This window comes from Haliaeetus leucocephalus, unplaced genomic scaffold (assembly GCF_000737465.1).
Source record: "Haliaeetus leucocephalus isolate CR32 unplaced genomic scaffold, Haliaeetus_leucocephalus-4.0 Scaffold484, whole genome shotgun sequence".
Lineage (NCBI taxonomy): Eukaryota > Metazoa > Chordata > Aves > Accipitriformes > Accipitridae > Haliaeetus > Haliaeetus leucocephalus.
The window spans coordinates 1,766,421-1,782,651 of record NW_010972920.1 but is presented as its reverse complement, the minus strand read 5'-3'; the positions used below and the strand labels follow the sequence as shown (position 1 = coordinate 1,782,651).

The 16,231-nt window shown below is 43.4% G+C and overlaps 1 protein-coding gene across 1 annotated transcript in view; it reads right to left on the bottom strand.

The window, feature by feature from the left end:
• Window positions 1-16,231, bottom strand: part of ADAMTS3 (ADAM metallopeptidase with thrombospondin type 1 motif, 3) — a 124,000-nt gene that overhangs the window by 4,372 nt on the left and 103,397 nt on the right. The window contains exons 10-21 of the mRNA XM_010575493.1: window positions 15,007-15,139; window positions 14,396-14,509; window positions 13,158-13,303; window positions 12,428-12,603; window positions 11,121-11,254; window positions 10,490-10,613; window positions 6,633-6,713; window positions 4,863-5,026; window positions 4,106-4,271; window positions 3,221-3,353; window positions 2,743-2,950; window positions 1,879-1,996 (exon numbers count right to left, since the gene is read on the bottom strand). Coding sequence (XP_010573795.1) covers window positions 1,879-1,996; window positions 2,743-2,950; window positions 3,221-3,353; window positions 4,106-4,271; window positions 4,863-5,026; window positions 6,633-6,713; window positions 10,490-10,613; window positions 11,121-11,254; window positions 12,428-12,603; window positions 13,158-13,303; window positions 14,396-14,509; window positions 15,007-15,139 — 1,697 coding nt within the window. The remainder of the gene's footprint in view (window positions 1-1,878; window positions 1,997-2,742; window positions 2,951-3,220; window positions 3,354-4,105; window positions 4,272-4,862; window positions 5,027-6,632; window positions 6,714-10,489; window positions 10,614-11,120; window positions 11,255-12,427; window positions 12,604-13,157; window positions 13,304-14,395; window positions 14,510-15,006; window positions 15,140-16,231) is intronic.

The window sequence follows — 16,231 nt, the reverse complement described above, 5'->3', positions numbered from 1 at the left end:
AATCTCCCAAAACAGAGAACGCGGTAGAAACTGCATCAGAAAAGTGTGGCAAAAAAGAGAGACTATTTGGCCTCAAAGAATACGGCCAGCTACTTACTGCTCGGTAAAAGTTATGGCCCAAACCCCTGAGCGGAGCAGGGAGGTTTGAGGTCAAATAGAGGAGGCGAGATGTTGACGACGCACGGGGACCCTGCGGTTTTGGCACAGGCGGGAGGGACTCGGCTGGATGTAGCTGTCCATGCCCGCGTAGCGCACAGCGGTTTCATAAAGCTCAGGTCTTTGCTGAGTTTGCTGCATCAAGGCCAGGGGTATCAGTGGCCATTAGTTCACATTTTTTTGCAGTGTACCTAGTGTTTCAGAACGCTGTGAGGCACCCCCCTACACGTGAGCATAGAATCCTTCCTTCACTGGGGCAGGCGAGACGGGGCGCATATTAAACACCCGAACTCCTGAAAATACAGTGAGTGTTAACCCATGCGATTCAACCGCCGTTTGTAAAGGGCCCGTACAAGGCCACCTATTGCTTATATGCCATGTAAGTGGATCCTAGGTCTTACGGGTCAGTGGCGCTTGGCTCTGAGCGTTACTTATGGTGAGAGAGACGTAGTACTCTCAAACAGAGAAAAAAGATGGTGCGCTGCTTGCTTTGGAAAGGTAGGAATTTAACACTGGCTATTCGAGAAAATCCCAGCTGATGCTTAAAGTACAGCTTCTTTACGGGGGTGCTTAAAGCACAAGATCAAAAGTACGTGAATAGTTTTGCAAAGATGTAGCCCTGATTTCTTTCAGTTTCACAAATATTTTTATCACCAGTGAAAAACAGGATTTTAAACCTTGTACTTGTTTACAGTCCCACAGATTGTGATTTGCTCCCACCTAGTGGATACAAGGTTTTATAACTCTCCACTGCTCCCACAATTGTTTTCTGCTCCGAGTTCTTTCTCTGCCAGAAGACCAAAAGCAAACACCTTTACCAGACCTGTGGGAAGCAGTTAGCTTCACTCTGTGCGAAAACACACTGCACCTTCTAAGAACTCTTACTCTATTGTTTCTACCAGCTAGTGATCAGAGTGTTAGGACTACCATGAGGGATTTAAAAAACAAATAACCCCCAGATCTTAGATGGTCATGGACCCAGAGGAAGAAAGGCTTTTTTGTCATAAAATGCTTAAAAATCTCTTCAAAAAATCCTATGAGAACAATGTAACGAGATTCCTAGGAACCCTATTAATGCAATGTGGTTCCATTTTTATGTATTTTTTTTCATTTCCTCAGCTGGCAGGCTTGCAAAACCTATCCTGGGATTTAGAGGCTGAACAGGGTTTACTTTAGATTGACCTTCACCTCTAGCACAAATTTTTGCAAATGCAACTCAGGCTAACATGTTTAAACCCCCTATTTCAGCATGGTTACAAGAGAGACCCTGGCGTGCGAGAAGCACCGATTACCTGGAGCTACGGTATCAGTCATGTGCTGGACTAAACAACAGGGTGCTTTTAGCTGGAAAAAATCGGGACAATCTCCAAGGAAGGGGTGCATTTTCTAGCATGCAAGAGATGAACGGTGCTGTGTGGTTGTCACCTGACAGTGTAATATCTTTAAAATACAGTACAGTACAAGTTTGGTGTGCACACTACCTGTTCATAAGCATAGGCTCTGCCTCATCTTAGAAACCTGTACACATTAACACAGAAAGTTCACAGAAAGCTTAGCTTTTATTTCGACCAACTATAGGTCTCTTAATTTTTCACTGGAGTTCACTCAAGGACGAAATCCGTGTCTAACACCTCTACCCAGCACTGTGCTATCTAGACAGGCTGCACCGAAACAGGAATTGTTACCCTCACCTACTGCAGTCATTTTATGACGTGCTCTTACCATTGCAGGGGGCGAGTTTACAAACCCTCACTGATTCTGGCTTTTCTCCATCGCACTGGTCACCAGCACGGCACAGGATCTGCCGGGTCTCGGTTCCCTCCCCGCAGGTCACAGAACACTACGAAACAGACACAAGACGATTCAGGACATTCAGCTCTCACAGCAATGTGCAAAAATTAAGGTGTCTAAAATAGCCCAAGGTTGGCTTTCAGGTCAAGCTATACATTCCAGCAATTTGTTTTGAAAGTAGACTTTAGTGACGGCTGACGTTATGGAGAAATATGTAGAGGAGGATGATGGTTTTTCCCTTGGTTCTTGCTTTCTGTAATGTTAAATTTATTATTAGTGCGTATTATGAATTTTGCTACTTATTCTTCCTGTAGCCCGATACCTAATCTTGACAGTGTAACATAAAGAGAATACAAAGGGCAGAGAAAACTCAAGTGTTCACCGAGATAGCTGTAGGGTTCAGCTGTCTGTTCCCAAGTCATTATAACAATATCAACACTTGCAGAAACTCTGTGATTCCAAAACAGTTTGAGCTGGTAAAAAATGTTAGGCTATCCTCAGAAGCGGGCAAGTGAGAAGTTGGAAACTTGGAGAAAACCAAGCAAAATGTCAACATTTGTTTTGCAGGATCCTGTACGTGATATTATGAATATTTTCCTTGCCGGTTTCTGGAGAAGTCTCCAGAGCTATAGAAGCCCGTGAAGCTGGAAGGCACTACCTGCTGCAGACTTTCAGGTTTTGGAAAACTGTCCGGTGCAGTCCAGAGCTTCGAGCCCGGGCACAGCTCCGACTTCGGAGGCGCTTGGGAGAAGGTAGCAAAGGCACGTTACTGACTCACGACCGCTGCTTGCCTACCTCAGACCAGGGTCCAGCTTTCCACTGCGCGGGGCACGGGACTCGGTTGCATGGCCGGCGGCTCTCGGGGCGATCTCCGCTACAGTACTTGAAATGGATGGAGCGGTTTGTGCCGTCGTGAAGGGGTTGAATGCAACGCACAGTACGGATCTGGTAGCCTGAATTCCCACAGGTTTTTGTGCAGTATTCCCACTCATCTGCTGCCCAGCTGGGAAGTAAAAAGGAGTAAGATACCATCACAACTTTTACCTATTATCCAAACTATTGCCAGGTCAGGCAGCCCTTAGTATACCATATTTTTGTGACGAAACCACTCAGTAAGATCAGTAAGCATTCCTATACAGGTGGAAAAAACCCATCCGTAACACAGGAACTCCAGTCAAGAAAGCTGTCAGCATCCTAGCAAATTTGGCTTGGGTCAACTTCCACACCTACCACAAGGAGCAATCATTTACATCTTTATGCGAGACATACTTACAGAGGCTGTGTGCATTCTTGAAGATTGCACATTCTACGAATGGGCTTTGGCTTTTTGCTGGCTTCACAGAAGCTGCGATGAACCATTTTGTTATCACTTTTCCTGCGGCACCCATATTTGGTGTACTGGAACCCTGGAAAATATTTCAGAAAAATCAGGCAAAACAGGCCCTTGTTAGAATTTTTGGTTTAAACCTAAGTTTTATGACCTATTAAGTGGTTTTACATGACAAATATTTATGAAGTATTTAAACATGCTCCCAATTTGTTCAGTTGTCAGGCACGAGACTGCTGCACAGTGCTCCATGGATGCTATTTATAAGATGACACTGTGATAGGTTTTTCAGGCCAGAAGGGACAGTTACGACCCCTTAGTCTAACCTCTGCATTACAGACAAATCACGGCATAGAGAGGGGAGAAATTACCTCCTTAACATCAAGCAGCAGGTCACCGGCTAACCTGGGAATGAACCCAAGTCTTATTTTAGTGTTTTTGCTACCAGAACACACTACCTGCTCGACTGCTATATGTAAGAGTTGAAGTTATTTTGACATTTGCATTCCCCAATCTTTGCATAAGAGTAATGTAAGTACCACAAGTACAGTGAACACTCAGTAGCATAAATGTCTGAGTCTGTACTTCCAAAGTGGCTCTGGGTAGTAAATTTAAACACTTAAAAAGAACTTTTTCTTTCTAGGCTGCCAGTGTGACACTTTTGAATAATCAGGCACTTAAGATATTTTAGGCTTGGGTACCCAAAATAACAAACTGCTTTTAAAAAAAGGAAGGCCAAGATTTCTAAAGCCTTCACGTTCCCCACCTTTTACTTTTCCACTTTCAGTAATATGTCATTCATTACTAGAAAGTGCTACAGCATCTGTTTACCTCCACCACAGGGTTTGGAGCACTGCGACCAACTCTTTAATGCCCACTCAAAAGTATCTATTTCTTCCTGTAGGACGTTGTTGCTGTTGATAGTCGGTACTGAATCCTCGTGAATGATGTATTTGTAAGTCAGGCTAGATCTTGTGTCATTCTCCCGAGGAATGATCTATTAATAATCAAATGTAAACAGTGGTACAAAACCAGAACTATTATTTATTACTTTGCAAAGTAAAGAAACCAAGGCCTGGCTTTTAGGGGAAACATGGAAACTGCTAGTTAACTCATTGGGAAAAAAAAAAATTGGTTTTTGTCTTTACATTTAGAACTAACAATAGTACGATCAACAGAGAGCCATTTAAAATGAGGTATGTTTCTAGGCTCTAGCTGGCCAAGTAGGACACCATCATCTTGGATGAAAGGAAGGTGTGGCCACATCAATGACTTGGCTAAAGAGTAGGGCTGGTCTCAGACATGGTTTGACATGCCATGCCCCTTTCTGGTACGCTGGAAGCGTCCCACTCATGTCCGACAATGCAATATTTGGCTTCTGATTGACATATTACCACTGCGTGACCAGGCAGAGAGGGTAACAGCTTAATGAGAAAAGGGCTTCGGGCTACCAGCCACCTCATCGGCACGTGTCTTTCAGAGGGCCCTTACACAGCCCTGTTTTATCTCGGCGCAAGCTCCATGCTGGCCACGCGCTTTTTATAGAAGACCAACCCACCATATTCCCGCCGCTCGGCACGTAACCTACCAGCACAACCACTGCATCGTGCAAGGGCCCGTCAGTGTGGAGCGTTTCTATGTCGTCTTCTATGTTGTACTCCCACTCCACGCCCAGGTCGATGAAAGATCGGGATCTGGCCTCCTCCCCTTTCCCGTTCAGAATATAGTGTCCTGTAGCCTGGTTCTTAATTGCTGAAAGGAGTGAAAACAGTGCCAGTCGTGCCTCCTGTCATATCATCGGCAACCACAGTAGCTTATGGGGAACTTGACGGGAGATACTACAGAAGGCAGGCCTTTTGCAAAAAAAACCCAACACACCGAGAGAAAGGCCCCCCAAGGCCATCTCACGCAGCCTCTGAATTCCAGTTTGATGATAGATGCATTCGCGTATTTGCTTCAATTTTGTACCTCCTCATCCACATGAATTAGAGAACTAGAGAGAAGCACTTCTTCCTACGTAATGCGCACATTTTCCACACTAGCCCTAGTCCCAAGAAGCATGGGTAGTAGCAAGGAACTCAGGTCAAATCTTCAGAATTGCACGTCTTCCTTATTTGCACAAGACCAAAATCAGTATTACTGGGAATGCCTATCAGTGTAACAGACACCCCAGCAGACTTGAAGTGAATTTCTTATTTTCCTCAGATTCTGCAAATGACAACTTTTTCATCACATTTCAGTTTCTTTTGCATACATACGTATGTACCAGATGCTAATACCAGTAAGCAAAGAGCTGAGGCATTTGAACCCCTGGGAAACTACTTGGTTTGGGGATCCTGCACCACACCTTAGAAGTCACGTAGTGCGGGGATTATTATTATTATGCTCCAATTAGAAGCCAATACGTTAGATACCTGAAAGATGGACTCTCACTTTTTCTTTTGTACAACTTTTTCCAATGCAGCATAAAACATGATAAAAAAACCCCAAAACCTATGCAGAAATCTTACAGGTTCCCATGATTACAGTAATCCATATGCAGGAGCTCTGCAGTACCTAGTGGGTAGCTTCATGGAGCCACTTGCTGCCAAAGCAAAGCTACGCTTCTCTGAAAGTTACTATCAGGCTACGCTTGGTCCAAAATGAAGCTTTTGGACCTCAAAAGCTAAGTTTTCCCCTTTGACATTATCACAGTTGAAACAATTTCTTCTTTTTTTTCTTTTCTATTCCTACTTCTTCTTAGTAACTAATCCAACTCTGCCTGAAGGGTTTACAACTCAGACACTGCCCTAGCACATGAGGAACCGATTAAAAGACCGTTAAAAACCATGGAAGATCTCACCCCTCTCCTGTGAGCTAAAAATCCCTTAAGTGTTAGAAAATGGTAAACAGTAAGATACAAATTGATTGATAACAGTATGAACTGTCCTATGTGAGAAAAACCAGAAATGAAATGGACTACAAATATATCACAAGTTCCCCAATCTTCTTTCCATTAAAATAGTTGTTGCTTACAATCTGCAGCAAATAAGAATAATTAAAGATACTGAATTTGATTTACATAATAGAATACATTGTTTTTACCCTGGCAGTGCCCATTTAAATATGAGTGATGACAATCTTTTGTTAGTAAACATGCAAACTGGGATCAGTTTAATATTTTGCAGAATTCAAATGAGAAGTAAATGTCTGTTTGCTGAGTTTATGCTGTAAGAGTCACTCCTTAATGTGCAATTTTGAAGGCACATATTTACCCCAAACACTTTTAATTTGGTTATCTCATTTCTCAGGTTCTTCTGCATGACTGCCCCATGCTTCGCATCATGCCTCAAAGCCAAACCTGAGGAGAAACACTTACCAAGAAAGTGAGGAGAAGCCTCGTCTTCTTGGATAAACACATGTCGAGCACCAGGAGGGATATCAAACATCTTAAGGTACCCTTTGGCATGTGTAGTAGTCAATGGAGAAAGCAGAGATGGAAAGAAAAAGTAATAGCCATGGTTAGGAGCGCACTACATGACCCAGCTTCTACTTGCAGAAGAAGGCATCCATCATCAACTGAGAAGCAGTGTCAGAAAGAAACTGAGCAAATAGTTTTGTAACGTATTTGACAAGACCTCCTTGTGTTTTTTCTCTGTCAGGGAGAGAAGAGAAACCAGTTACAAATCTATTTGTCACTTGACTAGCTACACTGCTACAGGCCGTATCAATCAACACTTCAGGCAAAAATATGTTTCCTATGTTCCTCAGCGCACGAGGGGGAAAACCACAAGTCTTCCCGATTATTTTTTCCAAATCGCTCATCAGCCCAGCCGTTAGATTTGAGTTTACTTACTGCCATGTTAGATGCTAATGTCTTAAGTGTGTCTGCTTACTTCTGAGACATCAAAGACTGGAGAAAGGTGGGCATAGTACAGTGTGCTGTCACTACACGTCGGAAAAGGCTTGTCTGTATGGAAGTTAACCCAAACTATTTACAACTGGGAATGTAAAACGCATCAATTAAATTGCTGCTGCTGAAGTGACGGGGCTGAATTCAACGCTCTACAGCTAAAAGTAAAAAGCTGTTCCCAAAGAAAGCGATTCTTATTTTAAATGTCAATTATTTATCAGTCCAAACCACAGGTAATTACTGTAATATTACGTAAGTGTTGTCATTAGGAAGGCTAACATCCCTCCTAGGGACCTGTCAACAGATGTGTCTATATCAAGTTTTAATCAAGAGCATCATAAGCACTCTGAGTGCACGGTATTTTCATATTTCTATTATTTTCTCTTTAACAACTGCAGATTTAATTACAATAAATCTCTGTAGATCCCTTTTATAAGAGCTGAGTAAGTTTCTCTCTGTTTTGTACTCTGCTATGCAATCTTCAAGAGTAATGTGGCCCCGCTACAGAAGCGGTGTAGATGTGACAAGAGTTTTACTATTTGTGCATTGCAAACGCAAGACGTAGCATTTAAGTAATCCTGTTTCATCCTGGGGATTCTGGGACTAACAAATGCATTGGTAGTTTGTCATGCACCTGACATACTACAGCTCCTCGGAAAATCTAAGCGAAGAAAGAGAAGAGCTAGGAATATGTAGCATCATGGTCTCGGCTGACGAGCGACTGCGCAAACAGCATTTGCCAATCTTTTCATTGAGCGTCTTCTGAGCATAGGAAACGGAAACCTTTTGCCTGATTTGGCATTATCTATCACTGTCTGAACGGAGGTGAGAACTGCAGCAAGAACTCTCAAGTTGCCATGGATGCCTCTCTTTCTACAAGCACCTGAAACTTACCCAGCGTATTTTTAGACTCCTTTGTTTCAGAAAGGGAAATATTGCGAGCTCCTTTGGGCAGTGTAAACGCTCCTCTTGTCTTCCCTTAAATAGAACGTCTGTAATTAGTGCTACGGGAGCCAAGTCTTGTTCTTTCATTGACTACATTTGTCGGCCAGATGGTCTTTAAAACTGTAAAATTATGTTATGCGTTCAAATGCTTTTCAAGCAGAATTAGACACATCTAGCAAATGTTAATAGTCAATGAAAGTCAAACCAGTGAAAATTCAGGTAGGTGATTTAAGTTGGATACTTGCAGATTTCATTTTCCAGAAACTTGAATTCTTTTTGGCACCTCTTGCTTAAATGTTTTCCTGTTGGAAGAGGTCAATTAGTCTTTTTAATGACTGGATTGCCAAAGTTAGGGTAAAACAAGGAACATTTCGTAAACACTTTATCACTTTCATAAACATTTGCAAGTAAGTGGCTGATTAACAGCAGTCTTCCCTGAACTATCTCCTAGCACTGCCTGTCACTTTGCATTGTCGTAGTTTCCAGACACTGAAAATACTGTGCAAACATTCAGTCGTGTGCTGTCAGCCTGTCTGACAATGCATCGGTCCTCGGTGGCCCACAGGCAGAAATGCTGAGCCAGAACGTGGCAGGGTCAGGGGCATATTTTGGCCTCTGCTGGCCTCTCGTTTGCCCTGTTCATCTTCTGAGGAGAAAGCCAAACCACAGGCTTAGGCAGTCCATGGACTGCGAGCTAGGAGCTGCAAACCATTGGTATAGGCAACAGAAACCAGACTCATTAGAGAAAGCTCTTATTGGACTGGATCCAAAGTTGTGACGTGAATATCCTCTCTGCCCCCAAAATTCCAATCATTTTCTTAGCGAAAAAATCTGAAATGCTCTTAGAAGGCTGAGCACTTATTTGTGCTGATTACTTTTTTTTTCTTTTTTTTAAGAAAATCACAGTAGCTGCCAGCTCCAGAAACGCACAGGCTTATATATGAGGGTCAAGTTATAGTCTTAAGTCCATCACTCCCAAAGTCGGAATGATTCTTGCGTTATTCCATGTCCAATCCATCAGCCTCCAGGGAACCGTGCCTTTCAGAAAGGCTCTCTACTGTAATTTGATAATTACAATCAGTAAACTTTTCCAACTGGTTTGTAATAATTAATAAGTATTTTCAGCAGAATATTTTATGTATTTTATTTCCAGTCGCACATTAACTTATCTTTGTCTAAGTTTATCTGTCTGCTCACTGTCCAAATTTAAATATTAATGTTGCAATAAAGCTTGCCTCACGGCAGCAATTACCAGCCTCTAAACTGTTAATGCAGTATTCACTTTATCTGTCCCTTAGCCTTTCTGTGCTCTGTCTCAAAACACCTAGTTCTATCAGACAGATATTCCTGAAATAACTGCTCCCAGTCATACAGGAGATACACCTCCCTGAGGAGGTTCCCCAGACAGAAAGAACAAAACAAGCAATACAGAAAAGCCTTAAAATACAAAATAGTCACAGCAAAAATGTACCAGATAATACTGCCCTGGCTTAACAAGTAACTGACGAAATAGAAACGTCTGAAGAAGTCCAAGGAGATCTTGGAGTATTATTGATATGAAATGTATTGCAAAATACCCCAGAGTGCAGTCTGAAAATTGTAACCAGGTCATTCCTAGTTCTGAGCTAGCAGAATGCTATCATATGTTCCACTGGATCTCAGTCACACAACTTAAAGGGTAGGAGAAATAAGGATTCCTGCCAAAGCATTTTCATATTTGGTTCAGAATTCAGCTGAATTTATTTTTAATTTGTTTATTCGACTAAAGGGCTGTAATTTTTGAGAAAGCTTCATAAAAAACCAATCTGACACGAGGATCCATATGCTCATTTTGCATGCACAGAAATTCAGACTTCCATTTAAAACTCTTGGGTTTAAGTTTGAGAGGAAAAACTTGTGAAAGGCTTAATCTTTAACGTGAGAAAAAAATGTTTCCTTGAGTCCTCCTACAGATAGAGCATGCTACGCTTAGTGTCAGAAAAGTACCTCGATTTCTTCTGCATTTCACTGTGAGAAGAACAGTTCGGTTTTGTTTAGCAAAACTCGGTGTATCCCCACTTATCACAAACATCGTCTGGCTGGGCTTCAACATTTACAAAGAAGAACTAAACACGCTCTGCGTGGTGAGTGTTTCTCGATACACTTGACTGACCGAGCTTGTTTCTAACACATCCTTCAAAGGCTGGAAATAGTACACTGTTTTAAAGAGGTCCTTCCTTTATCAGGGACTAAACTATTTTTGCTTATCAGCTTACAACTTGTGTTTTGCCACCTTAAAGTAGGTTGCATTTCTGACCGGTCTGCAAAAGCAGGAAGCACGACAGAAACACCAGAGATGACAGAAACTATATCCAGCTGCATGACAATGTGATTCCTACCAAGCTTTTTGGGAGTGCGGGTAAAGGTTCCCTTCACAGTTCGGCAATGAGAGTTATCCCCGCCGCAGACACCACACTTATCTTCAACCTTATTGGAGCCAATTTCCTTGTCACAACCCACTTTCTGCAGAAGGAAGAGCAAAGAAAAAAAAGAGAAGGCTTTGTCATTGGTCGTCAGTTTTAGTTACGGTGGGAAGCCACTGCAAAATTAATGCATAGAGGAAATTACCACACAACACTTATCTATTTTATTTAAATGCAAATTACTTGCAAATCAGGTGCTGGATGATGGTTTTCATGTGAAAAATAGGAAGTGATTCTTGCTTTATATTCACTGTACTTCAAGACTAAGAAAGATGGGAAGGACAGAAAAACAGACACAATTCTTTTCAGACATGAGACTAAGCGCAAAAAAGGCAAATTCCGTGGAACAGGTGTGTGCCATTGCTCTAATTTAATTAAATCTCAAGGAATTATGAAGAATATGATGCTGCAAATATTTAATTTAGAACCATGTGCAAAGTCTCTCTCTGCACTGTTGACTGAGTTGTTCTGCTCGATTCTAACCAGAGTTGCTCTGTAACACAGCACAGCTCGAACTCAATGATGACCTTGGGACGCTGTCACTCACCACGCATTCTCCACGAACACAAATGCTGTAGGGATCTTTATAGGAACAGCGAGTCCCATCATGTGCCAGCTGTTTCATATAAGCAACATCTCCGGTTTCTTTGGACTGGCAGTACAGGTGACATCTCTTATTAGCTGTGTAGCAAGGAAAGAGAAGCAACTGCATAAATTGACAGCAATCCAGATGTGCTTCAGAAAAATATCCCGCTAAAGGAGTGAAGAGAATACGACAGAGATAGAAAGGACCTTTAACAGACAGCTGTGGGGAAAAAAGCAACTAATTTGCTTTTCTGTGAAATATGGGCCTATCATTTTGAAATGTTCTCAGAGAAATCCGTTCCTTTCTCAAGAGGCTCCTAGGACTGGGTTCTGGACTATTCCTAAAGCGGCTTTCACTCCGATCCTGTTGGGAACAGGGCTGACTTTACAAAATCACAGGGATGCAGAAAAACGACAGCAGAAAAATTAGTCTGTGAGAAGACAGTGCTAAAGCCAGGTGAAAAGCACAGAGGATTCGGATCTCTAACTTTCTTTATCCTTTTTTGAAAATACCAGCTGAACACGTATTTCCTGGTTAATGTCTGAATCTAACTCCTTAGCCATCCGAAGATACCCGAGGAAGAAATGCCAGCAACTCCGCAACACCTTTTAGTGAACTAGGAATCTGCCTTTGTGCTTGAAGCTCTCCTTGTCACTCAAGGTAATTACCGGGGTATATTAACGTTAGTACCGAAGACTGACAGAATCAGGCTGAGGCAGACGGATCTATAAAAGAGTGGGAAAATACCAAGAAGGACTTCTCAGGTAGGGCCATTAGTAAAACACCGTTAATACTTTCAGCAGCCGTGATCAAGCGTTGACCCTTGGCACTCAGGTAGACGCGGAGCTGTAGGGGAGAGAGGGCAGGAATCGTTTTTCACGACCCAACCGGCAGACTTCCACACTTTGCCCCAACAGCAGAGAGCCAGAGCTCGCCAGTGCAGTGCATTAAATGCTAAGAGCACCCACCAACTATTCCAGCAGCAGCTGAGAGCCTCAAGCCTCTTGCTACACCATCTTCTCACTACGAGGAGGATGAAAGTCAGGGGAAGCTAGCTGGCCTAGGCTTGGAGAAATGACCGCTGTCTCGCTCGGCACTGTTCTTTCCTTCTGGGGCAATCCTTTTCTTTCCTGCTTTTTAGTCTCACCTACACTTGCTCACACACCGGTTATTTCTGGTCTCTGCGTGGCTGATGAACAAGACCCTCCCCAGGCTCCTCTGGGAGATTCCAGGACTGACTTGTAACAAAGGCAAATAACAGAACTTACAGTCAGGGTGTTCATAGGGCAGCCAGTGGTGCTTGCTGTTCTGATACTCAAAGTGGGAGTTGCGTTGCTGACACTGCTGCGCTCTGAAGTCCTCAAAGTGCTTCGGACACTCCTCTGTATTGCAAAGTTGAAACTCAAAATTGACACCAGCACAATCTTCACCTCCATTAATGGGCCTGTGAAGAGAAAACATTCAAGAGAATCTAAAACCCTCTGGACGTTCGCTCTGGGGATTCTTCTTCTGTCTCAGGTGAAATTTCACACTCTATTTTAAGAGACAATTTTGCAAAAAAGACGTGTGAAGTGACAGAAATGGAAACAGAGTGGTTACACTGTGCAGATACACACTTGCAGTATAACCTCCGAGCTTGCCCACGCATCCCCAAGGCACAGGCTGAAATGCAGAAGTAATACATGTGCAGCTATACGCTGCCAATAGTTGATTTACAATTAGAGATTATCTGAGTTTATCCTGCAGCTTGCTGAGCTCGTGTACTCTTCACTCTCTTACACATGAGCTAAATCCTTGGGAGGGTTTTCCACAGGCTTTCCTCTGGAAATTCTTGGACTCTCCAAAAATGGTCCTGGCTCCCTACAAAGCGCCGTATTTCAAGGGGCTTGAACAGATTGTGGATTTTGGCAGACTCCATCCAAAACGTAAATGCCGTTTAAATTGACACTTATACTGATTCCCAGTTGACTGGAACTACCACCTAGCCAGAAGACCTACATTGGATTGTTGCACTGGCGTGTTCGAAAGCGAACTCCAGTTCCACAGGTCCGTGAGCAGGAGCCAAACTTTGTCCAGGGTCCCCAGTTGCCATCCTGCTTCAGCTGGTTAGCGTTCTTCCACATGCAGTGACCTTTATAGCACCACTGAGAGAAACCGGGCAAGGAGAACAGATGAGAACAGAAACAAAAAACAAACCAAATGTATAATGGCAGTAAAACTGAAAGCATACACAGGCGAGCTCACGGGCTGAGGAGGGACATCTCGGAGAACAGACTGGAAGCAGAGACTTCCCTGGGGACAACGGGGGTGAGGGTCTCTGTACTCTGGGCCCCAGAGGACCTGATCCCCCCCCGAAGGCGGTCTGCTCTGTGAATGAGCAGGCAGCGACGCCGAACCCGAGCCTGAACCCTGCCACGGGCAGACACGCGGACCTCAACGCGTTCCACCCTCCTCTTCACCTAATTTAGGTCTTTGTTTCATTTGAGTCTTAGTCGCTACCACCTTTTTGAAGGAATTTTCATGTTCTGAATATTAGCAGGATGAAGTTTTTGCTAAGGATTACTTGGTTGTTTTTTTTTTCCTTTTTTTCCCCATACTGGCCAAATATCATGCTTAGGCAAATAGGCTGGAACAGAGGGCTAGTCACTGGGCAGGGTGTTGTTTTGCTGCTGGCTAGGGCATACCCAGATGGTACAAGTGGCTCTTCTGTATCTCAAAATACATGGAATTTGCTAAACAAACATTTATTTGAGCATAATTTTATAATTAAAAATGAATTAGCAGCAGGACACCCACTAATGGGGATATTAAAAGGGAAAAATAAAGAGCTAATCCTAAGCCTACACAAACATTTCGCCACAGGATGTCTGGACCACAAGCACTAAGAAGCGATCCTACAGTAACGGCATTATCTGCTACCGTGGATTCCTAAAGACACTTTATGGACACTTTGCAGATGAGAAGAGAATCCAAAGAACATAACGAAAAGGCCACAGAAGAGGCTGAGAATGGGTTACACCTCAGCTGGGATATTTCTATGTCCAAAATTTACTTCATACTACGGCAAACCTTGTACGGTTCACAGAATATCAGACTGGGACAGCACAGCTCCCTCGTTTCCCTTCCTCTGGCTCCACCCAGGGGATGCCAGGCAATCCCCTGTTTCCCCCTGTGCCTTTCAACCTAAATGAATACAACCGTTGGTTTTTTTTTTCAATTGAAAACACAATACTTACTTTTCCAGGGGCACATTCTGTCCCATCGAGTGGAGGTCCTTTCTTAGTCTTACAGAAATAGGGGTTATCTGGATGGCTACACCACAACTGCTTGCATGGGTCAAAGGTTCGGAACTGAAATGCAGAATATTTATGAGATGAAACTCAACGCCAGATCATTAATACTTTTCAGATAAGGATTCAACCCACCCGGTCAATTCATCCCACACGCATGGCTACCAGTAAGCACAGTATCTTCAGAAAGAACAAGGGCAAAAGTATCTTCAGAAAGAAAAGGGCAGTGCTTATTCCCTGGATAGCCTAGCCCTGAGCTGGTGGGAAGAGAAAAGGAGGAGACACCCAGAAGTGGGAAGAAAATGAGGGTTTTTCCCTTCTTCGTTGGGATCACTACCACAAGTCTGTGTCATGTGGACCGTGCTGCCATCCGCTTGACCATTAAACCAAATGACCCAGATGACTGGGTTTCACCCATAAATACCTCTCTCCTCTTTATAGATCTGTTTAACTGCTCTTCGATTATGAGAAAATGAATATATTGCAACTCTTTAGTAAGGCCAGACACCAACTGGCTGAATGAACGTTTGTCGTTGCAATGACTGCCTTGGACATACCGCTGTGCACATTTTATAGCCAACGCCAAAATCAAAGCGGCACTGTTCGTCCATGGAATAATTGATGCCTGGCAGTTCAGGAAGCTTGGGCCAATCATGTTCGAAAGGGTCGTCAAGAAGACAGTCGTAAGAGCTGTGGAAAGATACACAGAAAAAAAAACATGAGAAGATGTAGTGATTTTTTTTTTTTTTGATCAGCAAGATCAAAGCACTTATTCTTAGTAAGGCAATACTCCATTTCTCCAACCTGATTTCTATCCTGTTTACATATTTATTGCTCCCCAAAGCACAGATAGTCCCTTCCGTAGGAATACTGCCTAGTGCAACGTGACTGAGCATTGGACGGAAGATCCTACAGCAAAATCCCTCCACTCCCAGTGCCAAAGGGCAACATCTCAACGTGCTTCGACCTGGATTATGATTCCTAATCCAAGGCCTAACACAAAGCCCGCTGCAGTCAGAGGGAGTCTTTCCACTGGCTTCATGGCACTCTGAAACAGGACAGTAGTCTGAGAACAGGCCTTCTTACCCGACACCTACTGTATTCACAGGGATGAAACCCTGCCTATCCAAAGGGCAAGACTAAGGCTTGCTTTTTTCTCATTCCTGTTTAACTCTGATGTCTTAAAATAGCGATACTGGTGGGCTGCTCCTCCTGCACCGCGATATTTCACTTGAAGCTCTAAGGTCTCAATCAATTACTATTTTATGCTTTATGTTACGAATAGGGCTTCTTCTGTAGGAGATGCGGGTCAGCTCGTTTTCACTCAATTTTGACTGGAAAAACCAGCTATTTGCAATGGAGAAGGAAGCCTGAGTAAGAACTGGATGAAGAGGGACATACATGGAGGGAGACTAGAGCCAGCAGGGTAGAGATCTGTTCTCCTTTTCTCCCTAATTCAGACACGCGCATGCATGCCGCCTTCTCTCTTCCACAACTTTTGCTAGTTCCTTTTCTGAGTTTAGGGCTTCATCCTGCCAGTTTCACAGCATAACTGCTAGAGAAATCAAAAACCTAGGGAAAACACCAGCTACCTGACACAAAGTCTGCCGGGAAGACTCCTGCTACCATCCCCCAGAGGATGCGATGGGCTTTTGAGCACAGCCCGAAGTGAGGAAGCATCGTCCCTGGTTTATAGCTCTTGTCATATAGATTTGAAGGGAAAAAGAGTACGGCAAAAAGGGTGATGGGACGATACCCCACTGGAGGAGGCCAGACGTGGAG